Source organism: Saccopteryx bilineata, chromosome 2 (assembly GCF_036850765.1).
Source record: "Saccopteryx bilineata isolate mSacBil1 chromosome 2, mSacBil1_pri_phased_curated, whole genome shotgun sequence".
Classification (NCBI taxonomy): Eukaryota; Metazoa; Chordata; class Mammalia; order Chiroptera; family Emballonuridae; genus Saccopteryx; species Saccopteryx bilineata.
Window position 1 is genome coordinate 262,591,078 of NC_089491.1, and position 25,277 is coordinate 262,616,354.

General features: G+C 48.3%; 2 protein-coding genes across 4 annotated transcripts in view; one reads left to right on the forward strand and one right to left on the reverse strand.

Annotated features, from left to right (window-relative positions):
* Nucleotides 1–145: 145 nt before the first annotated feature.
* Nucleotides 146–20,826, reverse strand: KCTD10 (potassium channel tetramerization domain containing 10). 2 transcript variants are annotated; one of them, XM_066260365.1, is made up of 7 exons: nt 20,735–20,826; nt 17,131–17,344; nt 7,596–7,765; nt 4,774–4,860; nt 4,427–4,479; nt 3,282–3,477; nt 146–2,486 (listed from the first exon to the last, which is right to left on the reverse strand). In XM_066260365.1, the coding sequence occupies exons 1-7, from the start codon at nt 20,735–20,737 to the stop codon at nt 2,262–2,264; spliced, it is 948 nt and encodes a 315-aa protein (XP_066116462.1). In that variant the 5' UTR covers nt 20,738–20,826; the 3' UTR covers nt 146–2,261. The 2 variants fall into 2 exon arrangements, with proteins under 2 accessions (XP_066116462.1, XP_066116461.1); XM_066260364.1 differs by having other exon boundaries at nt 4,774–4,863.
* A 55-nt stretch (nt 20,827–20,881) lies between these two features.
* The window catches only part of UBE3B (ubiquitin protein ligase E3B), a 51,827-nt gene continuing 47,431 nt past the window's right edge, over nt 20,882–25,277 (forward strand). The window contains exon 1 of one of the 2 annotated variants that reach the window (XM_066260367.1): nt 20,882–21,268. The gene's annotated coding sequence lies outside the window, so the exon portion shown is untranslated. The remainder of the gene's footprint in view (nt 21,269–25,277) is intronic. The other variant, XM_066260366.1, reaches the window with a different exon arrangement.

Consider the following 25,277-nt stretch of genomic DNA (forward strand, 5'->3'; position numbering starts at 1 on the left):
TCTTGTGCACAGGTCCCCGCCCTGGTCACCACAACCAGGTGGCGTATCTGAAGGAACTTGAAGACAAGGGACCAAAAGCTGTTCCACCTTTTTTTTTTTTTTAAATATTGTAATGTAATAAAATTTTACTCTTTTACCAAGTCTCAGGCCTGTGATTTGTGTGGCTGATTCTTATGTGTCAAGACTGACTGTTGTTTGCCTTAGGCCTAGCAGAAGAAAAATGAGTTTCTTATAGAATACATTTGGTAAAAACTGGACCAGCCAAACCGTCCTGTCAGCCCACAGCTGGGTGCAGCTAGCAGGCTCACTAACCTGGAATGTTTCAGGGACCTGTCATAGCCCAGGAAAGCAATGACTCAAAACTATCAGTGTCAAACTGGAGGAAAAGTAAGTAGGCTGTCAGAAACATTGGATCATAAGGTGTTGAAGCCCAAATGAGTCAGGCTGTTCCACAAATGTACTCTTCCTGTAAACATTTTAAAAAAAGAAACAATACATTTGATGGCTTTTCCATTCCTACAGCAAACATCTGAACGGACATTCAATTTAACTTTCTAAAAAAGTTGAAACTAAGTAGAAACATCTTTAAGCCCCACCCCCTTCCTTAGCACTTAATAAAACTCCAATGGTCTCGTAAGAAAGTTTCCCACACAGTAGTTTAAAAAGCATCTACCCAATACTTGATTTCTGGGTTCAGTCACGATTGTTTTGAAGGTTTATTGGAGGCTTTGCTGCTGGATACAAAATGAAGGCAGACAACTATCTCAAGTTGGGCAGTACGTACAAAGTCTGTAAAAACCATTTCAAAATATAAACTCGTTTTTTGGAATACACTGAGTCAGAGGCTGTCCATGTTAATACCTTTGGTATAAAACAGTAACGTTTCCCTTGAAAAACGGACAAAACCCATCCATTACCTTACACACATGCACATCACCTTGTAACTACTCTACCTAATCTAGTCTCAACCACCCACATTAGTCACAACTCACTTCCGCCCCTTGATAGGCACAGAGGAGGTAGGTAACCAAGAATATCCATCCTGCACGAGCACCAGCGCCCACGAGCACACATCCTCATCAACAGTCGCACACGTCCCTTAAACAACACGAACACGGACACTAATAGAAAGGCTCTGGACGTCCTCTCACTGCTCACTGATGGCCACTCTGTAGTCAGAGGCAAAGACACCAAGCGGGTCTCCATGCGATGGCTACGTTTACAGCAGGCAAACTGGCCCGAGACTGCTGGTGAGTGGTGGTCCTCCATGGAGCCGAGCTGGGAGGACAGAGTCTGGGGCCACACTGAATTTCTAAGCAAAGAGCAGGGCACCTACTACTTGCGGCGGTAAGCCCAGCTTAACAGGAAAGGAGGCCAAGGGGGAAGGACTGGATCCCACAGTGTGTGAGCTATAGCCCTAACCAGCCAGACAGCCTTCCTGGAATGCAGCGGCCAATGAGGAGGGCGACTGGGAGAGGCAGGAATCAGGAAAGCCAGGAACAGAGCTGAGCACTCACGACCAGGGACAGCTCTGCCCTCAGCCAGACATGTGGGGCCCCAACAAGCACCAGACAACAGACCAGCCAAGGAAGCAGCAGGCTTGCCTCCTCAACAGAGCTAGGCAACCAGAGTGACACAGGAACAACGATTCAGAGGCACAGAATGCCCCAGGCCCTGTCTCCACTGCTACAAGCTGTGATTCTTTACCAGTAAGCTCTTGGCATGAAATCCCGTTGCAGAATGGAAATCTAGCCAAGCCATGTCTGCAAACTGCCCCCTGCAGTGCACGGGGACCGGAGCCAGAGTGCTGGGCTGCAACATGGAGCCTGAAGACACCCCCGGTGGCCACCAGCAGCAGGATCCCTCTCAGAGCTGTCAAACTGAACCCCGAACAAAGGCAACGCCAACCAAGAAACTCAATAGGTCGTCCACATCCACATAAATAAATACTGCATACGAAATTTCTCGCGTACACGTCATACCCATTCATACTTTTCCTTTGAGAACCCAGCAAGCCTGGCTCTAAGGCTGCAGATTCTCACAGAAAGCAGAGCCCTTGACACAGCTTATCAGCAACAGGGAGCATACACCTGGGTAAAAATCAATTCACCTTGTCGAGAAATATCAAAATAATCATCTGGCTTGTTACAAAAGTATCTCTGGACTCCGGGGGAGTGGAAGGTGCCTGGGAGCCTGCACAGGATCTGAGTGTGGAGCAGGGAGGAGGAGGCCAGGGGGGGTGGCTCGGGCTGCCTCCCTGCTCACTGGTGGAGGTGGGCGCGGTCGTCCGGCCGCTTGATGTGGATCCGCCGCACGCGCTCAATTCGCTCCCGCTCCCGCTCCTCGTCTTCGTCCAGGTGGTGGGAGCGCCCGGCCGCCCCACCTGTGGCTTCCAGGAGTGCATTGTCAGGTCCCCGGCCATCCTGGGCCTCATACAGCAGAATATTCAGGGTCTCCTCATAAATCCGGGCTTCTGGGAACTCCACCTGCGCCCCCACAAAATACAGGAGGTAAGTTAACATCACACAGTCTACCACCTCTGCCGCCACCTAGGAACCTTCAGGCTCACTCAGGCCCCTGGGACTCCATCTGAGGCCAAGGAGAGCAAGTGAACAGAAGAGCGAATGGAGTACAGTTCACCTACCGGGGGACCAGGTCATAACAGCACTTCGCAGCATGGATGAGCTTTGTGAAACGGCACAGAGACAGGAGTCGAGGGAGAGGTCAAGTATATATATAGGTTTGGAGCAGATGATGTAAGAATGGATTCAGTATGGATCAGTCAGGGAGTCGTGTGCTTGGAAGGAAGCCAGTAAGAGTGGGCGCTAGGGAGTGCCGAGCAGGCCCTGTGAGGGTGGAGGACCGCTCTGGGTCAGTGTGTAGGAGGAAGACGGACAGATGGAAGTAGTAGGTCATGACTAGAAAGCCAAGGTCTTGAACACAGCACTGTTCCTCTGATGATCCAGACGGGACGGGGTCATGCTGGAGGGAACGTGCTGTGTGGAGGGCAAGGGTGTGCCAAGGCAGCGTCGGGTCACCAGGGATGGAGACAGTGCTGGCAGCGGGCGACACACAGGTTTAAGGATATGTTTGAACCAACATTATGGCGAAGGAATTCAGACGCAATGTGACTGCCTCTGCTTGCCGAGCATCACCAAAGGAAAGCCATTCTGATTCTCTAGACCTACATTTGGACCTTACCGGGACCCAAAAGATGACAGAAGCTGCATAGGTACAAATGTCAGACTAGCTGCTCAGAACCGTCCGCTCAAAGCCCTTACCTTGGTCTGTTTCTTCTCAGTGGCATACACGATGGAGGTACAACAGACTTCAGCAATCTTGCGGCCCTGACCATAAAAGGACCAGCAGCAGATTTCGTCCCCAATAACATCCTTTATGAACAGGACCCTTCCGTTAAAGCGCAGAGACAGCTTATCAAACAGTTCAATGTTTTTCAACATATTGTCGTCAGAATTGCTGCAAAAGAGCATTTGATAAGGTGGTCACAACCTGGTAATAACTGCCACCACTAGCTGTTTCTCCACATTTTGGGCCCATTTTCTCCACTCTGCCATCTTAACCTCACAATAATCCCATGAGAAAGGCACCCCAGTCCCCAATGCTTAGAGAAGGAAAGTGAGAATTGGAGAAATTAGATAACTGCCCAAGGTCAAAAATGAATAAATAGCAGAGCCAAACCCAGAAAAGACAGCTCTAGCCACTCAGCCTGTGCTTCTAACCAGCGTGCTACAGTGACCGCTCGGCCGTGCTCCTAACCGGTGTGCTAGAGTGGCCACCCTGCTGTGCTCCTGACCAGTGTGCTAGAGCGATTGCTTGGCACTGCTCTTGACCAATGTGCTAGAGTGGCCACTCTCTGTGCTCCTAACTGGTGTGATAGAGTGGCCACTTGGCTGTGCTGTGCAACAGCTAGAGAATGAATGCGAACAACACAGACCTGCTTCTCTTATGTGCCTTGACTGGACAAGCCTGGGGCTTTGAACCGGCAACCTCAACATTCCAGGTCGACAGTTTATCTACTGTGCCACCACAGGCCAGGCTACACAATTCCATTTATAGGAAATGTCCAGAGTAGGCAAATCCATAGAGACAGAAAGCAAAGCAAAATAGTAGTTGCCTAGGGCCAGGGAAAGGGGGAGTTGTGTATAGGTTTCTTCCAGAGGGGATGAAAATGTTCAAAACTCAGCTGGTGGCTTTACAACTTTGTAAATATACTAAAAACTGCTGAATTATATACTTTAACAGGGTGAAGTATAGCTCCTAGCTATCATCACTCTTTCTTTCTACGTGGGCATCCTCAAGGTGCAGGAGAGCCACCCTCATCTGAAGGAACAAGAGGAGCCCGCCTGGCCAGTGTGAGTGGAGGCCTTCCAGCAAGTACACATGGCTCTTCTGGCTGACGCCTTACCTGGTATATGAGTATTTGTTGTTACTTCTGTTGTAAAGCAACTTCACGGCTGGCTGTGGGTTGTTTTAAAAAAGGAAGAAGAGGGTTAGTTGGAGTGCAGATGCAATAAACCACTAGATTCCCACAGGTGGGAAGCAGACAGCATTGCTTGCTGGCTGTGAGGGGGCCTGAGGAGCAGACGGTGTGACCCAATAGCAAGGGACACAAGATGAGCCAGGTTCCCAATCTTAACCCCTCCTCAGGTCTTTCTCAGGCAATTACACAAGTTTTCATTTCAAAACTTATTCAGAAGAACCTCTAACATCTCTGATAACAAAAAGAATGCCACAAGGGTGCCTCCAACATACCTTATTTGAAGTCGCTATAAGTTTCTGTTCTTCTTTGGATGAGGTGATAACAGGAACTTTGCAGAAAGGCTCATAAGCATCTTTGTTCTGCTGGAACAAAACACGCTCTCAGCCTAGGAGGCCTGCCCAGCACCAGGTTCTTGAAGCTGGCCTGCCAGGCGAAGGCAAGCTCTGGCGAGGGCAGATGGGCACTCATGGGTGGGAAGAGAGGAGGATTCTTACCACCAGTGAGTTAGGACGGGGGAACGACCAGGAGCCGAGTTCTCCGATAAGTCTGCTCTTTGGCCAGGGCTGTTGTTATATGCCAGGCGCTCAGTAAATACTAACAACGATGACACATTTCCACAGCCCAGGGAGCCATTCAAAAATAAACCCTAAACATGGTAGATAAAATATGACTGCACCAAAGCTCCTAAAACCCCACGGCCATGACTGCAGAGGAATAAAAAAAAGAAGTATAAGCTCATAAGAAAAAAAGGATGAAAGCAGTGAGGTCAGCAGACAAAAAATATAAACAAATTTGAGGCTGGAGAACAGATCACAGCTGAGTGATAACCCAGGGGAACTCAGCAGATGGGAAAGAGTCCCAGGGATTTTCAAAGAGCAGCTCTCAAGGCAGGTGGGTACAGGGTGAGGCTGGTGGACACAGGGCACAAGAAGAGGCTTGCTCGCCAGGCTGCAGAAGCACTGGAGTGGCCCCCAGATAGATACCCTTCCCCAGCCTGGCAAAAGAACGGGTCATTTTCCTGGAGTGGTTTGTATAGGGCCAGGCCGAGCTGCTATTCTGAAAACAGGAGGACTAAGAGTCTACACACGCAATGCTAAACCACCTCCACCCCGAGCAGCTCCTCCCCCTACTCAGATCTCAAAAGGCGGCCAGCCAGGCTTAGCCCCTCGGGGCAAGAGTGGAGGATTCCTCTACCAGGAACTGACCTGTCTAAAAAGAGGCTTCTGGCCCCAACACTGGGTGTTCCCACTGGGAAAGTCAGGCTATCATTCGCCACTGAAGCCTACTGGACAACATGGACCACCCACACGCATACAGCTTTTCAGAGCCTTACTCTTAAATTTCAACTGCCCAAGGATCATCAGATTACATGGGAGAGCCTCTCTTACACATGAGACCAAACAAAGAGGGGAAAAGTAAGAAAAGGAGTCAGAAGATGAAGGCGGCAGAAAGGAAACTTCAGGTAACGAGCATCATCAGACGGACGTGAGCCGACGTCGCAGCCCTGAAACAGGAGCAGCCCGCTCGGTTACTCCGAGAGCAAGGAGGGGCTCTTGGGAGTTAGAAATATGATGACAGAAGGAGAAAATTTCAATGAAAGGGTTGAAAAAATAGAACTAAAGGAAAAATTTTAAAAACTTCAGAGAAAGTAGAACAGGGAGATGAAAGCGATAGAAACTGGCAGGAGGTCCTCTTGGAAGTTTAACCTCAGACTAATGGAAACCACAGAGCGGAAACCCAAAGGGCATGTCTCCACGACAAAGATGAAGCAGAGATTCCCTGATGTGTCCGAACCCACAGACAGGAGACGAACTTTTCTGAGAATTTAGGGCTGAATTACAGATATGTACTTTAGAAAAACAGGCAAACAAAACAATGAAGCATTTGCCCATTCTGGGAAACTGAAAAGTTACGTGACAAAGAAAATAGTCATTGTATGCCCTGTGGCTCAACTGCTGACAATATAGACATCCTAGGGTAATATTTGAATACCTATTCCAAAACTGTGATAACCTCCGTGGGGAGACCAGGAGAGAAACATGTGTAAGTTTGCTAATGGTTGGAAATGGCCGGAGTGCATGAGCTAAATTTAAATTTTTTATAGTAATCCCAGAGAATGTTGACAACGGAAATGTCAATAAATAGCAGTATAATAAATATGAAAGCAAATCCCTGCTGAAGGAATGAGAAGTGAAAGGCAGAAACTGTGGGAGCGCCTGAGTAGCCATTTTATCCATCATTAAGAAGCTGCCTCGGGGGTGGGGGATAACAGGGTGAAGGCCTCGAGTGGTATTCTGGACATGAACCCTGCAATAGTGTGTGACTTTTAAAATGATGTACATGAATTACTTTAATGAACATAAAAATGAAAGAAAAATACTAAAGGCTACACAATATTTTGTTAGATGTACAGCAAGTTCACAGACTCTCAGAGTAGAGGTGGTTATTGGAAACAATTCCTTGAGGAGCTAGGCATTATGGGTACTGCTCCAGTGCATGGCCAGACACATGGCTTCGGAGAGGTCCAAATAACAGCTTCAAGTATACAGATCCAACTCCTGTGACGACCCAAAGGGACTCATGATTCTCTGCCATGCTGGAACTTTGACATACATGACCACTGGCTATGTCTAGAAGCATTTTGGTTTTATAGGGATTTTGCTGTCATTAGACTTGACCCCGATGTTCCTGCCCCAAACCCAGCTGAGGATGGAGGGGTGTCAGTGTCTGCAGAGGTTATGCTAGGCTCTTAAAGGTAACTCATGGGGTAAGAATAAGTCCCAAGATGCATCCAAAAAACTGATGAAGTATTACAACCCCTGGCTCAGTACTAAAGGGTTTCGAATTCAATGTATATGTGAGTTGACCCAACACCATGGAGACTGAAAGAAGTCAGAAAGTAGTTAGGTGGCCTAAACATTACAGAAAAGCCTCTCAGGGGTCACTCTGACCAAAGGTGAGAGGCTCCAGAATTAATAAATCCCATCAACTCTCACAAGAGGTCAGTGAGGTAGGAAATGCCCCATGTTGCTGGGGTGTGGTGGGGGCAGGTGGGTCTGGGCCTCCCCCCATGGGAAGAAAAGGTGATGCCTACTTGCAGGGAGGCCTGGCACTCTTCCACCAGGCCCTGGACCAGGTAGTACTTGGCTTCTGCCAGCAGCTCCTCGATCTCCCGGCGGCTCTCGGGCAAGGGGACGGCGCCGTCACGAAGGTAGTTGAGTATCGTACCAAAGTGCTTCCCGCAGCGGTCGATGAGGATCCAGCCTGCAGTGGGAGAAGGAGGAAGGTAAGGGCTGATTACGTGGGTGCTCCTCTCTTGGAAGGCACTGAGGAGAACCGGGGTGTCTCCTGGGTCCCTCCGCCTCCCAGGGAGGGCAGGACCACAGAGTCATCAGCAAAGGGCTGACTAGGCCCTGCCTGAGCAGCACCATCACAGCCTCCAGACCCTCAAGGCTGGAAACAGCCACACCCCGGATGCATCTGGTGTCAGGTTCTTGTGCCAGGGCCCCTGATGTCCTGCGGGTGAGCCCACACATACAGGCACCACCACTGGAAACTGTGGAAATTTCATCCCTAGCTTCCACACTCGCACTTATTGGCTAGCGACAGCCATCAATGTGACAAGACCCTGCCCTCAAACGGTTCACTCTCCACGGGGAAATGGAAATGGCTCTTGTTGAGACAGAGCAATGCCCCAGATGGGCAGAGCATCGCCCCCTGGTGGGCATGCCGGGTGGATCCCAGTTGGGCGCATGCCGGAGTCTGTCTGCCTCCCCATTTCCATCTTCAGAAAAATACAAAAATAAATAAATAAATAAATAAAATAAAATAAAATAAAAAAGGGCAGGGCCACCAGAACTTGCTTTTATTTAAAATCCCTGTGGACTGGAACCAGGCACTGAAAAATTCTCAGGGAGAGGGCCAGGCAGAAATGTGCGTCTGGGTTGCATGAGCCTCTGATGTTCTAATCTAAGCAGAGTCCAAAATGCAGATTTTTGTGAAATATGACTTTTAAAGAATTGGTAAACTAGGCCTGGCTGGTTGGCTCAGTGGTAGAGCATCGGCCCAGCGTGTGGAAGTCCCTCCCGGGTTTGATTCTTGGCGAAGACACACAGGAGAAGAGCCCATCTGCTTCTCCACCCCTCCCCTTCTCCTTTCTCTCTGTCTCTCTCTTCCCTTCCCACAGCCAAGGCTCCATTGGAGCAAAGTTGGCCCAGGCGCACAGGATGGTTCCATGGCCTCCGCCTCAGGTACTAGAATGGCTCAGGTTGTAGCAGAGCAACGCCCCAGGGGGCCAAGCATTGTTCCCTGGTGGGTATGTCAGGTGGATCCTGGTCAGGTACATGCGGGAGCCTGTCTATCTGCTGCCCCCCCACACTTTGGAAAAATACAAAAAAAAAAAAAAAGAAAAAAAAAAAGAATGGTAAATGAATTTAAAAAACCCTGCCATCAGGCCCTGGCTGGTTGGCTCAGTGGTAGGGCGTCAGCCTGGTGTGCAGGAGTCCCAGGTTCGATTCCCGGCCAGGACACACAGGAGAAGCGCCCATCTGCTTCTCCACCCCTCCCCCTCTCCTTCCTCTCTGTCTCTCTCTTCCCCTCCCGCAGCCAAGGCTCCATTGGAGCAAAGTTGGCCCGGGCGCTGAGGATGGCTCTATGGCCTCTGCCTCAGGCCCTAGAATGGCTCTGGTTACAACAGAGTGATGCCCCAGATGGGCAGAGCATCGCCCCCTGGTGGGCATGCCGGTGGATCCCGGTCGGGCACATGCGGGAGTCTGTCTGACTGCCTCCCCGTTTCCAACTTCAGAAAAAAACAACAACCCTGCCATTAATCAACTATAGGGTAAACATACACACCTGCAGGCTGTTCTAGGTCTGCATGACCCTGATCTAGTGCTTGTCTTCCAACAGCCGACATGGCATGGGAAGACAGTGTTACCCTCCCAGCAATCCTCCTGAGCGAGGCTCATCCCCTGAATTTCCTCAAGTGAACCCAGAGGCTCAGAGAAGTTCGGGGCATCCCCCCAAGTTGGGGAGGCAGAACTAGACCATAAAGAAGAAACTTAGGAAAACTACTTTCACAGGAATTGAGAGAACAAGCAGAACTTCAGTCTTTAAAGAAATGGTCACTATCTTCCACCCAGCGGCTCGGGGAGGAATCCGTCAGCACTGCGTCTTTGACGCATGGACAACTCAGCTGCCTGCAGAGAGCGAGGCCCCTGAAATCAATTACTCAAGTGATTTCAATTACTCCAGACTGTCACAGTTTCCATAAACAGGCGGACCATGACACTGGGCTCAAGCTCAAGAATGTCGTCAGGAAATGCTTGTGGCGAAGGAATCATACTTTGGACAAATAAGGGCAAAGAAGCCAGGCGCAATCTCCATGAGGTTTCAATTAGCATTCTTACTTGAAAGAGTTTTAGTTGCTTTCAAAGCAGGAATCTCTCCCTTTGAAACAGCCTGGCAGGTAGAAAAGCAAATGGAGTGCAAGCCCACAGGGCGTCTTTCCTGCGGCCACCGAGCATTCGGGCCACGGAAAGCTGGACAGGTCGGGGCAGTCGGGGTCCGGCAGTCCCTTGGACAAGGCTGGAGAGAACAGGCCAGGTGCAGACCAGAGGCTCTGGGACGGTGTGGGAGGAGCGGCACAGCACAGGGGTAAGAGCGTGGGCCGGCGATGGAAACCCAGCTCTGCGTACTTGCTGGATGACGTGTTTCACTTAACCTCCCACTCCAGCAGCTTCCTCTTCTGGAACGGTGCCTGGCGGGGCTGGCACAGAGGTACAAGGGCAGTATGCACGGGAACCACATGGCACAAGGCTGAGTCTATTGGCAGCACTTAAAATAGGTCTCTGACGGTAAGCCCTTTGCACGTTTCATCATCACTACTTGAGGACAAAGCAGCAGCAGCAGCCAGAGGGGGCATGTTCTGCCCCCTGGAGGGAGCGTGTGGCTTTCGGGGGACCTGGCAGGCTTCTCTCAGGGTCAGAGGGCCTGGGCCACTGGGCTGGCCCTCTTGTGGCCCCACCAGCATACTATGTAGTCCTCTTTCCTTTCCCTCCCCCTTCATACAGGAGCTTCTACTGAGCTCTCCTCTCCTTACTAAGGTGTCTATAGGCCATATTTTTGTGGTTCCCAAACATGCCTGATCATAAGTCACCTGAGGCACTTGTCACAAATTCAGATTCCAGGAAGCTGCCTCATTCCCAAATCAGAATCCCTAGGGCAGGATTTCCAAGCCTCAGCACTACTGACACTGTGGGCTGGACAATTCTTGACTATGAATAAACTGTCCTGCGCGTATTAGGGGATTCACCAACATCCCTGGCCCACACTAGAGGCCAGCAGCACTTCTACTCCCAAACTGTGACAACCAGAAATGTCTCTGGACAATGCCAAATGTCCTCCGGGGATCCAATTCCCTGGTTGAATGCCACCATGGCAGACAGGAGACCAAAGCGGGGGGGAGAAAAAACAACGTAAAAACTGAGGCACCAAAAGATACCATTAAAAAATCTACAACAACAGAAAGCTAGCAAGTCAGACTTACGTTGTTTATATTTACGACATAAAACCATAAAAGATTAAAATCTAAAATACACACTTCTTTCTACAGAGCAAAAAGGGAAATGGGAAATTGTGTAAGTAAGATGTAATCGGGCAGTGAAATACAAATAAATAAAAAGATGCTCAACCCACTAGAAATTAGGAAATGTTAATTAAAACAACAGAGTACCATATCATAACCATCAAATTGGCAAGAATAAAAAGGTTTGACATTGCCCAGTGACGGCAAAAATTCAGACCTCTGTGGGGAATGGAACTTGACACAACTGTTAATATCTAATTGAACTGAAGGTGCTATCCCCAGTTCCTCTCTTGGGAATAAACTCTAAGACAGAGCTCCCAGGTGTATAAGATCTTTATGCTGCAGCCCCTGGGGCAGCTGGGTAGGGTCTGGGGAGTTCAGAGGCCCTTCATTTACCAAAGTAAAAATATATGATTTTCTGGGGCTGCCCTGGTGTGACAAAGGCTGCCTAGGAAACTCACACGTGCCAGGGGGACTGTTCAAGAATGATATTCCACCTGACCAGGCAGTGGCACAGTGGATAGAGCGTCGGACTGGGATGCGGAGGACCCAGGTTCGAGACCCCAAGGTCGCCAGCTTGAGCGAGGGCTCATCTGGTTTGAGCAAAAGCTCACCAGCTTGGACCCAAGGTCGCTGGCTCGAGCAAGGGGTTACTTGGTCTGCTGAAGGCTCACGGTCAAGGCACATATGAGAAAAGCAATCAATGAACAACTAAGGTGTCGCAACGAAAAACTGATGATTGATGCTTCTCATCTCTCTCTGTTCCTGTATGTCCCTATCTATCCCTCTTTCTGACTCTGTCTCTGTAAAAAAACAAACAAACAAAAACGATTCCTAACTGTGGATACGAACAATCTAAATAGCCATCAATAGAATATGAATCCAAGAACTGCAATATATCCCAAGAATAGCACACTCTGGGTCAGGGAACTATTTGACCTAGAACTATTGTATGTATCATGGCTTGATCTCACCAGCCTAACACTAAGTAGAGCAAAAGCAAAAAGGCTACAAACAATGTAACACTATTTACATGTTTAAAAACACACCAACACTGGGAAACATAGCATACCTACCAAATACACAGAAACAAATAGAGAGGAAAGAAACATACCCCAATGAAAGAACAGGAGAAAACCCCAGAAAAAGAACTAAAGGAGATGGTGGCAAACAATCTACCAGGTACAGAGTTCAAAACAATGGTTATAAGAATGCTCAAGAAACTTAGGGGGAGAATGAAGGAACTCAGTGACAGAAAATTTCAACAAGCAGATATTAAGCATGAAAAAAAAACCCCATAGAAATCATAAAAAAAGAACAAGTCAGAAAGTAAGCACACAATATCTGAAGTGAAGAAGAATACATGAGAAGGACACAACAGATTAGATGAAACAGAGTTATCAAATCAGCAATTTAGAAGACAAAGTAGCAGAAAACACCCAATCAGAGCAGCAAAAATAAAAAAGAATTTTAAATGACACATTAGATCACATGGATTTAACTGATATTTTCGGAGCATTTCACCCCAAAGCAGCAGAATATATATTCTTTTCAAGTGAAAATGGAACATTTTCCAAGACAGACCACATGTTAGGCCACAAAAAAAGTCACAACAAATTTAAGAAGACTGAAATCACAGCAAGCATTTTCTCTGACTACAATGGCATGAAAACAGAAATCAATTCCAAGAAACATACAAATACATGGAAGCTAGATAACACGTTCCTAAACAGGAATGGTTTAATAATGAGATCAAGGAAGAAATCAAAAGATACCTTAAAACAAATGAAAATGAAAACACAACCCCAAATCTGTGGGACACAAGGAAAGTGGTCCTAAGAGGGAAATTTGTAGCAATACAGGCCTACCTCTAGAAACAAAAAAAATCTCAAGTAAACAATCTAGCCTTATGCGTAAAGGAACCAGAAAAAGAAAACAAATGAAGCCCAAAGTGAGTAGGAGGAAGAAGATAATAAAGATCAGAATGGAAATATGAAAGCAAGGGGTGATTCTCTGAAAAGATAGCATCGCTTCTCAGCCTTTTGGATAAGATCATGTGTGAAACAATAAACAAGACTGATAAACCTTTAACCAGACTCATCAAGAAAAACAGCGAGGACCCAAATAAAATCAGAAATGAAAGAGAAGTAACGACTGACACCACAGAAATACAAAGAATTATAAGAAAATACTATGAATAACTATATGCCAACAAATTGGACAATGGGAGAAATGGGTTAATTCCTAGAAACATACACTCTTCCAAGACTGAGTCAAGAAGAAATGGAAAATGTGTGCAGACAGGAAAAGACAAACACCATATGATTTTACTTATATATGGAATCTAATAGTCAAGAAAACTGTCATAACTATGAGTGGCGCCAGGCAGGTACTTGAAATCGAAATATTGAGTGGAACACTTTGTATTGTATATGATTGTCTAACCATTACGCTGTATATCTGAAACTAATACAAAATAATGTTAACTATAAACTGTAATTAAAAACCCTGGCTGGTTGGCTCAGTGGTAGAGTGTCAGCCTGGCGTGCAGGAGTCCCAGGTTCAATTTCCGGCCAGGGCACACAGGAGAAGTGCCCATCTGCTTCTCCACCCCTCCTCCTCTTTTTCCTCTCTCTCTCTTCTCCTCCCACAGCCAAGGCTCCATTGGAGCAAAGATGGCCCGGGTGCTGAGGATGGCTCCATGGTCTCTGCCTCAGGCGCTAGAATGGCTCTGGTTGCAACAAAGCAACGCCCCAGATGGGCAGAGCATCACCCCCTGGTGGGTGTGCCAGGTGGATCCCGGTCGGGCGCATGCGGGAGTCTGTCTGACTGCCTCCCCGTTTCCAACTTCAGAAAAATACAAAAAACAAAACAAAAAACAAATAAACAAACAAAAAACTGTAATTAAAAAATAAAGTATAAAGTAACCAATAAAAGTATCAAAATAGTTATTTAAAAGAAAACACCAATGATACATTGTTTAGGGACAGCAACAGTTGCAGTAAAAGTAAATGGTGGAAAGATCCACATAGTGGTTCTCAGCCCTGGCTACACATGAGAACCCCCAGAGAGCTCTTAGAAGTCCGAGGGCCCCACTACACCCTGCCCAAGTTCATATGGCTCTCTGAGGGAATACCGAGGCATCAGGATTTAGCTTTGAGGGTGACTCACTGTGCCACCAACGTTGAAATCTACCAGAGACCTCGAAGTTGGGCCAGTGGTTACCTCTGGAAAGAAGAGTGGCAAACAGAAAAGGTGAAGAGAGGATCCATGAGTCCAGGGAACGTTTTATTCCTTGCCTGAGCAGGGCACAGGGCAGTTTGTTACAGTACCCACAATTTCAAAGCTCTCAATGTATTTCAGAATTTTACAAAAGGTAGGAGGCTGGAAGATTTCAGGGGAAACCCCCCAGGTACTGCAGTTTTCTCTTATTACCCTAATGTCCCTACTACTTTTCTAGGGAATGTGTGTACAGAACATGAATGACTCTCTTCTTTCCAGAAACATACTCCCTCATTCCAGAAACATAGCAAGAGCCCAGAAACCACTTTAGGGGGGGAAGTACTGCACTAAGCAACAAGGATGACACAGGCAACTGTGTAAAAGAATGGCAATGTTAAGGGCTCAGGTAAAAATTCTAGAACTGTAAGAACTGACTCCTTCTGTGAAGGAGTCTCGCAAAGGCCCGCTCACTGCCACAGTGTCCTTGGCTTCTCAAGAAAGCCACCCCTATGGGGATGCTGTGGGACTGCAGCTCACTCATTCCTCAAGGCCAAGGTGACCCATTCTCCCTTCCATGCTGCTAAGACCTGCTTCTCCCAGCATTGTGCAAGAATCTTGCCAATCTATGGACCCAACAGGGTTCTCAAAGCAACAGGTCAGGCTGTGCTGTAGACTCGCCAACAGGATGCCATGCCGGGCACAGCGCAGGCTGGGGGACCAGATTGCCAATGGGGCACCGTGCCGGGCACAGCGCAGGCTGGGTGACCAGATCGCCAATGGGACACCGTGCCGGGCACAGCGCAGGCTGGGGGACCAGATTGCCAACGGGACACCATGCCAGGCACAGTGCAAGCTGGGGGACCAGATTGCCAATGGGACACCATGCCAGGCACAGCACAGGCTGGGGGACTAGAATTGAGTGTCGGCCAGGCCCTCACTCAATACCCAAAGGGCTTCAGCATGAAGCCACTGGTTGAGCCCCAAGGCTGCCACACTACAGCGACCTGGATGGGGGCTGGGACTCCATCAAACCACAGAGAGCAGATGATGAGAGCCATAAGTCCTGGGTTAACATGAGAGTGGGCCTCTCACTTATCAAATCGTAACCATATGGCACCCACTCCTCAAAGGGTTAAGGTGAGGCATCAGTGTGGTAACACCCCTAAAATGCCACATTGTGAGCTACTCCTGAGGGCATGGAGCAGCTGGCTCTGGAGTGAAATGAACACAGCTGAGGTCTGGAGTGTCAGCGGCAGCACCGTCCGCCCGGAGGTGCTGGGTCCCCAGGAAGCAAGGGGCAAGGACATTGTCCAGCACCCTGTACCCCTGCCATGCACCTTGCACCTCGGGGACGGGGAGCTCAAGGGCTGCTCTTTTGGGACAAGTGTTAGGCCACTAAGGCAAAGGCTTTCAAGAAGCCGAGGCTTCCTCTTTGCTTTTGAAGCGACTCAGCTTTTCCTGCGCCCTGCCGGAGACCAGGGACCGGGGACCGAGAAGGGCGGAAGAAAAGCCACAACAATCCTGGGTTCTCAGATAAGGTCTGCTTCCTCCTGCAGCTGGGTGCCATTGTCTTGATTTCTAAAAACACTCTGGGCAATGCTGGGTGTGGCATGGCCAGGGAGATCCTCCCACTCATGAAGAACTCGTTTTGGGGTTTTTTTCCCGAAGATGGGGGCAGTTCTGGAAAGCCAAGTTCTCAGGACGCCCAGGGAAGCAGAACCGCAGCCTGCAGCCGGGCCTTCTCCAGGACGTAGAGGGTGGCACTCCACAGTGACAGCCCACGCTTCAGCCCCTTCGGATCGCAGAATGTACTGTGTACACCAGGCTTAGAACCCCCAATCCCACCCTCTGTGTCAAAACACGCCCACCTTGTCAGGAACCACGGTCAGGAAGGAAGGAAGGGGCACCAGCACAGAGGCCCGCCTCAGGACCAGGGAAGCCGGGCTGTGGTCTGGCCTGGTCTCAAGCAATCTCAGGCCCGAGGAACGTAGGACAGGGCCATCTGTAAACCTCCTTGGACCTGCCCCCTGAACCCAGACAGGTAAGGATGTTCCTGCTTTGTCAGGTGCTCTTTGTTCCAGGTGGGTAGGAAGTAGTTATGGTAAGATGACTTTAAACAATCCTTTGCCTTTTAGTAACATGACTTTCCACAAGCTAAAACAAAAGTAATGAATATACATAGATTGAATACTTAGTACGTCTTCATTGCCCTACGAGGTGGGCATCACTGTGCCCATTTCACCAGATGGGGAAAATGAGATCTCAACAAGTTACACAACTTGATTAGGACCGCCCCGCCAGCTACGAAACAGGGAGCTGTGACTCAATTCCAGGTCTTTGGGTCTTTGTCAGGACCCCATCCTAGGAGGACAAGTGACCGAAGAAAATGCTTATGACTCACACTTGCGTTATACTCTAACATCTGAGATTCATCACTGCAAGAACAGGAAGGGAACCAACCAAACAGGGTAGCTAGTCCACCTTCCATTTTACAGAGCTGAGGCCTGGCACGGGAGAGTGCCTTTCTCAAAGTCACACAGCAAATCAGTGAGTTCACACAGCAAATCAACAACTAACTCAAGACTGTGAGTCCCTGTCTGTCCAGCTGTCCCCTACTCACTTTCAGGTCTCAGCTTAAATGTCACTTCTTCCACGAAGCCCTCCTGACCACACAGCCCAGACTAGATCCAGTCTCCCTACACACCATGATAACACTGAGCACAACAGGAGATCTGCAGCTATGTGGACAACTGTGCATTTTACGGTGGCCTTCTGAGCACTCGACCATAGCATGTTCCCAATGCCTTGAAGGTGGGCTTACCTTCACTGTCGGTGAGCACCTCCATACGCCCACTGAACATGGCTTTCAGCATGGTGTCCTGCTTGGTCAGCGTCTGCATGGTGGTGTAGTAGAGGGCGCCGCCCACATTCAGTTTCACATACTTGGAGCTAGGGCTCGTGCCCTTGAAGGAAGTGGTGCGGGTAGCAGCCGCTGGCACCGCTGAGCTCACCACACTTTCTCCTGACATCTCTTCCTGCCAGGGAGAAGACACACGGTCACCAGGGTCATGGCACCAGGCTTGGTTTACTTCTTAAAGCCACTGGGCTGCATCTGGCCTCCAGATAAACTTTGCTTAGACCAAGTGTCTACTGCATTTAAAACAAACTTTACTCGCAACACTGACATGACAGCTCAGGAGAGTTCACAGAAAAAGTATGGATTTCTGGCTTCTCTTAAAATCAGAAGCCAACTTGGCCAGCGGGGCAACAACTGATAGGAATTTGAGTATTGACTGCCCCCTGGGAAGGGCATGTATTCCCCAATCTGCCCTAAACTCCACCCAGATGGCCTCATACACTGACCTCATCTGCTGACCCTAGAGAGACAACTTTGCCACAAACTCCCGGGTTAGGAGGACTTCCTTTCTGCCCACTACCCATGAAAGCAAACACAGGCTGTGGCCTGGAGCACTGTCCAGGGCTCTTTCCTTATTGCCATGCACACTGAACAGCTAGACGTGCCACCTCTCAGCTGAATTACAGATGAAATAAGCTTTTCTGAAGGTGAGTAGGATCCCGACTACCACTCCTAATACTTCCTATAGAAGAAAAGTGTTCCTGAAGACTAAAAAACTATATGAAAACTCTTGGAAGCAAGTTATTGCAAAATTAGAAACTTCCTGTACTAGCGCTGCTCCAAACAGCAGGATCTGATAACAGTTTCTGTGGCAACACTGCCAGCTCTCACATACATATGAGAGAAATGAACGCTGTGTCCAGATTTAAGCTGGCGCAGGAAAGGAGACCAGTACCTGGCACAAGTGTACTCAAAGAAAACATTTCTTGAATAGGTAGACTAGCTGGAGAAGATGCCCAAGAGTGGGCAGAATCTTTCCTGAATCTGCGCATATCACCGAGAAAGCGACCCACAGCTCAGACACTCCCCAAAGTGAGTTGGTGATGGAGGTGGCTTGGTGACGGGAGGCATGGAAGGACGTGGGCCAGTCCTGCCTGGCCTTGAGCCCATGATTTTATCCATGGTCATGCTTACTATGTATAGAGCTATGACATATAAATTGAGAAAGGAGGGCCATAGCTGCTGCTTCAGAAAGTACGAAAAAGCTCTGAAAAGATGAGAAGCAAAGTGTGGCTGTGGGCTTGGGTTTGGAAGCAGACCTGAACTTAAGTCCCCAGCCTTGCCATTTACCAGCTGTGGGAACCTGGGTGAGTCATCTGTCTGAGTTTAGTCTGGTCTTTAAGTCTTTCAGGTGGGGACAACAGCGGGGCCTGCCTCCCGGGTCTGCTATGAAGGATGCCCTCTGCACGGTCCCTGGCTCAGGGCAAATACTCAAATGTGAAACACTCAAAGGATGACTGTTTGGGAATGCTCCCAAAGTCTCAGATTACCTTCTCTTTGGAGGCTGGTCCCAGCTCTATTGACATGCGACTGAATTACTAAGAGATAAAGGCAGAAACCATCCTGATCTAGATGGAGACTCCAGACTAGACAAAGAAAGCTCTGAGCCTTTCCGGAGCCCACTCTCCCAAAGGTCGCTCACCTCAACACTAGGAGAGGCTCCAGGAAACTCTTTGTTCATGGGATAATAGAAGTGGCTTATGGGAATAAAGAGTTTCTAAAAACTTTGAAAACTTGGTGGTGGAGAGGAGAAGGTTTACAGTTGTGGGTTTTTTATTGGGGGAGGGTAGAGTTAGTTAAGAAATTTTGCTCCAAAATGGAAATTCTTTTTTAAGCACCCCCTTCAGGCCTCAGAACAAGTAATCAAATTTGGGGAGGGGAAAGGAGGAGCATGGCAGCTCAGAAACCAGAGTTCAAAAACTCTTCGGGTGATTCTAATGTGTGGCCAGACCTAAGCGACAAGGCGGTTTCTTTTTAACCAGCTAGATCTAAGAGTGGCTGCCCTGAAGCTGATTATACAACTCCTTCCTACCCCCACCACATCCCCCACCCCTCGAATGGAGGGCATTTCTACAACTCAGAAAAGCCTGTGGTTCCCTTTCAACCAAACTAAATTTAATCAGCTACAGAAGTGTATTACAGTTTTGCATCCAAAACCTATAGGACAGCTGCTGCTATTTCCAAGCATTGGGCCAATTACACTCTTTTCCTGTGTTTCGTACACAAACTAGTGGCCTATTTCTCTCACCAGTTCAGTGAGTAAAATGTTGTCATCAATACCATTTTTTAAAAGCAAAAAATTAAGAATAAGAGCTATTAAGGTCTTCTGATGTCCTTTTCATTATAAAGCCCCAAACAAGAAATCATTGCTCTAATCCCCCACAGGGCTGGTTAAAACAGATTGCGAGGCCCCACCCCAGGCAGATTCAATAGTCTGTGGTAGGACCTGAAAATTTGGCCATTTCTAACAAGTTCCAGCTAAGGCTGCTGGTCTGGGAACCACTGTTTGAGAACTACTGGTTTAATGCCTTCTTCCACTCAGGTGGTCTTTATTGTACACAAAATGGTGCAGATCAAACTAAGATACAGGTTGACTCATTTTTCTTTAGCAGTGTCCTCAGGACTTCCTTAAAAGACTGCACTTCCCAGGGAAGAGATACTGGCAAACAAGTAAAATGAGGATCTAGGGTGAACTTTGCTCATCCCTGTTCAGGGACAAAGAGCTATTCAAGCAACAGACTCCTGAAGGAACCCAAGCACACAGAAACTTCCCACAGCTAGGAGACTGCACGTGAGACATCTCCAGCTCCTCAGGTGTGGGTACCTCGGGACTCAACGGAAGTGACTAGACAGGTACCCAAGCACCAGTTAAGGCGCTGGACTCCGTGGCGAAGGTACCCTGGCCTCAGGCCCCTGCATCCTTCCGGGAAGTTCCAAGCACCTGCCGGCCGGCTACCTCTAATCCTCTCCTACATTCGCCTGTGTGCTCAGACACACCTAGAATAGAAGTCCCTTCTCCACTTTCCCAGAACCCAGCGACTCCAATTACAACTTCCAAAAACCCAAAACTCTCCAACCCAAGGAATCCCACTTCACCCTCTCATAACCTATCTATTCTCCCACACAGCTCTCCAAACCCTAATTTTCCACCCCAAATGCCCGTCTTCAATGACAGCCCTTTGTTCTCTTCACAATCACCAATTCCCATTTCAAACAAGCATTCGATTCAGACACCACCCACCCATACGCCCCAAACACAAATCTACTTCCCAAGCCCAAATGCCCTTTCCTGGATTCCCAACACCCAGGGACCCCCTCCCCAAATTCTCCACTCAATGCCCTTCCCCCACCTCCAGCCTCGCCCCCATCCTATCCCCCAAATGCCTCTTCCCTATTGCGACACTCCCTACCGCACCCCCTCCTATAGACCCCTTCCTTCTCTACTCTGGGTCTGCCCCGTGCTCTCCGCCGCCCGGAGTCCCCAGTCGGTGGGCACCGCCCTCCTTACCATGAAAAGTCGGAGGACGCCGGAGTCTCCCAACCCGGACTGAAAGAGGCAGGAAACACCCAGCTTGCTTAAGCCAGGGGCGGAGGCGGGGCCAAGAGGAAACTTCCGCTGTCTGTACCGCCCTTCCGCTCCGCGGAGGGCGCCTTCCTAAAGGATCCGTTGTACTCCTAAACATTGGCCACGTTCCTTCAGCATGCCGGGTTGGATTGGGTCGCACCTCCTCTCTGATGGATCAGGCATTTATCCCGCTTCTGAATGCTCGGTTTTTTCAGCTTCCAGAGAGGAGGAAAAGATTCACGGAGGTTGTCGTTCCCGGGGCGGAGAAGCTCTACGGAACTGTCATTGACAAGAAATGGATCGTTGTTTCCCGCCGGAGCTTTGAGAAAGAACATCCCGGGGCAAGATGGCGGTGGAGTCTCGGCCGCTGCCCCGGGTCCGGCATAGCTCAGGGGTTTTGGGCTGAGGCGACAGTACCTGCGCGGCTCCGATCCCGAGCGCGGGGGCTTCGAGCGGATAAAGGTCTATGGCCTGCGGGTAGCGAGTGGGAACAGGATTGTGGGTTCACCCGGTGGTGGGGCCGGGACTTTAAGGGAGGTGGCCCTGGGGCCGGGTCCCTGCATCACCTGGTCCGAGGGGCAGGTGCTAGAGGCTTGCCTTGGCGCTTCAGGGTGGCCTCTCTTAGCCTTTACCATCTCTTTTCGTTGCTGGGGCCTTTATAAACGTTTTAACGCTGGGTGAAAAAGATTTCTTACTGTAGTTTTTGTTGCCGAGGATCTTAGGAGTCACTGATACCGTTGTTGGAATCCTGTTTTCTCGCAATGTAACCTTTTGTCACCTATCTGAGCCTCAGTTTCCTCCTCTGTGAAATGGTGTAGCTCGTTTCACAGGGGATGTTGTATAATGCAACTTTTAGTACTGTTCCAGACACTCCGCTGTTATCAGAGGCAGCTGGAGTTAATGATACCGGTTCGAAATTTGACTGTAACTTAGCTCCATGGCAGCCTTGCAGTCTCAGCTTTTCTTTGCCAGCCTGTGGCTGGGGTACTCTCTGGGTCTTGTGTGTTTCACTTACAAATAAATAATTGCTTTGGAGTCAGACCTGAGTTCAAATTCAGGAGCATAGTGACCTGTGACAAGTCCTGTTCCCTCTCTACATTTCATTTTCTCCCTGTGAAGGTGAGATTGATAATAGCCCGCACCTAGGTGGTGGTGATGGTAATTAAATCTGGCTACCCAGCTATTCCTACCAAATAGAATCCTTTTGGGCTCAGTCAGCAATGGGCGTTTATGGCGTTTCACTTTTGGACAATACTCCTTGGATTCTCTTGCTCTTTCACACTTCCCAGTGAAGTTGGCCTTATCCTGAAAAGACTGATTTCGAGCAGATCTCTTGGAAATATTGAAATAAAGGAGAATCTGAGTCCTGTCTCTTCATGTTAAAATCTTGGCTCTAACTCTTACTAGTGGTCTAACCTGTCCTATGGGAGATACTAAATCATTTCACAGGGTTGCTTTTCTTATTAGGGGAAATCACTTAGCTTGGCCGATAGTGGGTACGCAGTCAACATGTTTTTCTTTTGTGTTTTGCATGATCTTGATTATCACCAACCTCTTGTTTCCTAATCTTCCCACCTATATCTCTGTTGTTTCCCTAACTGGATTTTTAGCTGCTTAAGGACAATATAGTCAGCGCTATTTGCGTCCAGGTGCTTCTTTAACATCCCATTTAATGCTAACTTTACAGTGTCATAATGACTAAATTGAGGTATAAGAAGGGTAACTTTTATTTAATCCTTTTAATTTAATCCTTTCAGCAACCCTAAGAAGTAGATACACTAATATTATTATCCGCAATGTACAGATAAGGAAACTGAGACCTAAAGAGGGTAAGTAACTTGGCCAAGTGAGGTAGAATCAGAACTAAAATGAACCAAGGACTACTTTGTCTGATCCAGAGCTTTTTCTGTTACAGCCTTTTCTTTGATTTTCCATGGCATTTAGCAGAGTAAGCACCTAATAAATATTTTATAACATGTTTTATTGATGAATTGTAGTAGACAGACTGCAAATAGATGAGGTGCATAAGAATGAATTAGGAAAACTGTGGAGTATAGATGATCATATGTTGCAAACAGAAACCAACATATAATATTGCTGAGGGGGTGATAATCACAAGGAAAGGATCTTATCCTGAGAGGCCCCCTGGGAGAAGTAAAAGTTTGAGATATAGCATGTCCTTAAATAACTTTGTTTTGGGCCCTGGCCGGTTGGCTCAGCGGTAGAGCGTTGGCCTGGCGTGCAGGGGTCCCGGGTTCGATTCCCGGCCAGGGCACACAGGAGAAGCGCCCATCTGCTTCTTCACCCCTCCCCCTCTCCTTCCTCTCTGTCTCTCTCTTCCGCTCCCGCAGCCGAGGCTCCATTGGAGCAAAGATGGCCCGGGCGCTGGGGATGGCTCCTTGGCCTCTGCCCCAGGCGCTAGAGTGGCTCTGGTCACGGCAGAGCAACACCCCGGAAGGGCAAAGCATCGCCCCCTTGTGGGCATGCGGGGTGGATCCCGGTCGGGCGCATGCGGGAGTCTGTCTCTCCCCATTTCTAGCTTCAAGAAAAAAAAAAAATAATAATAATAATAAGGTTGACCAGCACTGCAAAAGTGGGAGGTTTTTATAAAAAGTTTGACGACCTTCTACATTGTAAGCAAAGAGCATACCACTGTGCTCGCTGCTTGGGCCCAGCTCTTTTGCAGCTTTCAGGAGCTTGAAGCTGTTACCCAATCTAAACAGGCCCGGGGGTTCATTGCCCACATGACAGGACTAGCGAATCTTAGTGTACCCTGGGATAAGGGGGAAAAATCTAATGGGTGAGGTATGTAAAGGTCCCAACATTATTTCCTACCCAGAAACCTTAGGGACAAGAGCCTCTGCTGAAGACTTTATTTAAAAAGAAAAAAATGTCAATAAAAATAATATCAGACTTACTGACTGCTCTGTCAGCACTCAGTAGGTACTTGAAGTACATCCTTATTTGGCTCATGCGTAGCCTCTGAGCCATTTAACAAAGGGAGACAGAAAGGTTCTGAAACATTAGCCAACAGTATGTGGCAGACATAGGGAGTGCTGCCTCCACATGAGCTTCTTGTGGAAAACTTCGAAAACAGACCAATTAAAGAAATTTCCCACAATACCACTCTCTCAAAACGACTCTTATTTAACATGCTGGAGTATTTTTCACCCAGTTTTGTATCTGTGCACGGAAAATTTTCTTTTTCACGTAATTGAGATCTTAAGTGGTTCACAGAATTTCTTCGGCATAAACATTTTTCAGTATTAAAAATGTCAAACATTTTCAGCAGCTTTTTAATGTTCCCCTATGTTATTCTTGCTTACATCACAGCATGTAAAGCTTTAACTGAGTAACTTTGGAATTATAGTTGACCTTTGAACAATGCAGGGATTGGGGCACACCAACCCCCCACCCCCTGCTATGAAGTTGAAAATCCACATATATAACTTTTGATTCCCCAAAGCTTGAACTACTAATAGCCTACTGTTCACTGGAAACCTTATCAATGACATAAACAATATTATATGCTGTATTTCTTTTTATTTATTTATTTATTTATATTTTTCCAAAGTTGGAAACGGGGAGGCAGACAGACTCCTGCATGTGCCCGTCCAGGATCCACCCGGCACGCCCACCAGGGGGCGATGCTATGCCCATCTGGGGCATTGCTCTTTTGCAACCAGAGCCATTCTAGCACCTGAGGCAGAGGCCATGGAGCCATCCTCAGCGCCCAGGCCAACTTTGCTCCAATGAAGCCTTGGCTGCGGGAGGGGAAGAGAGAGACAGAGAGGAAGGAGAGGGGGAGGAGTGGAGAAGCAGATGGGCACTTCTCCTGTGTGCCCTGGCCGGGAATCGAACCCGGGACTCCTGCACGCCAGGCTGACGCTCTACCACTGAGCCAACCAGCCAGGGCTATGCTGTATTTCTACAATAAAGTAAGCTAGAAAAAAATATTAAAATCATAAGAATGAGGAAAGACATTTACAATGTTTATTGAAAAAAAATCCACATGTGAGTGTACCCATGCAGTTCAAACCGTGTTGTTCAAGAATCAACTGTATTTTCAACCAATTCCCTTTAAACTGGGAGTGCTATGGAGGTAAAGTTTAACATTTAGACCAGACAGTAACTAAAGAGAACACAGTGCCTGACCAGGCGGTGGCACAGTGAATAGAGCATTGGACTGGGATGCACAGGACCCAGACTCGAAACCCGGAGATTGCTGGCTTGAGCATGGACTCATCCGGGTTGAGTGTGCGGTCACTGGCTTGAGCATGGAATCATAGACATGAATGACCCCATGGTCACTGACTTGAGTCCAAAGGTCACTGGCTTGATGCCCAAGGTCACTGGCTCTGCTGGAGCCCCCCGGTCCAGGCACATGAGAAAGCAATCAATTATCAAGTAAGGTGCTGCAATGAAGAATTGATGCTTCTGATCTTCCTTCCTGTCTGTCTTGTCTTTATCTGTCCCTCTCTGTCTC

What these genes read in the sequence shown, in the direction of transcription:
- KCTD10 (XM_066260364.1), bottom strand. An exon ending in GGTGCTCACCGACAGTGAAG is followed by an intron (nt 7,766 to 17,130) that starts GTAAGCCCACCT and finishes CTCCCACTGCAG; the next exon opens with GCTGGATCCTCATCGACCGC. An exon ending in CTGAGAAGAAACAGACCAAG is followed by an intron (nt 2,487 to 3,281) that starts GTAAGGGCTTTG and finishes GTGGGGGCGCAG; the next exon opens with GTGGAGTTCCCAGAAGCCCG.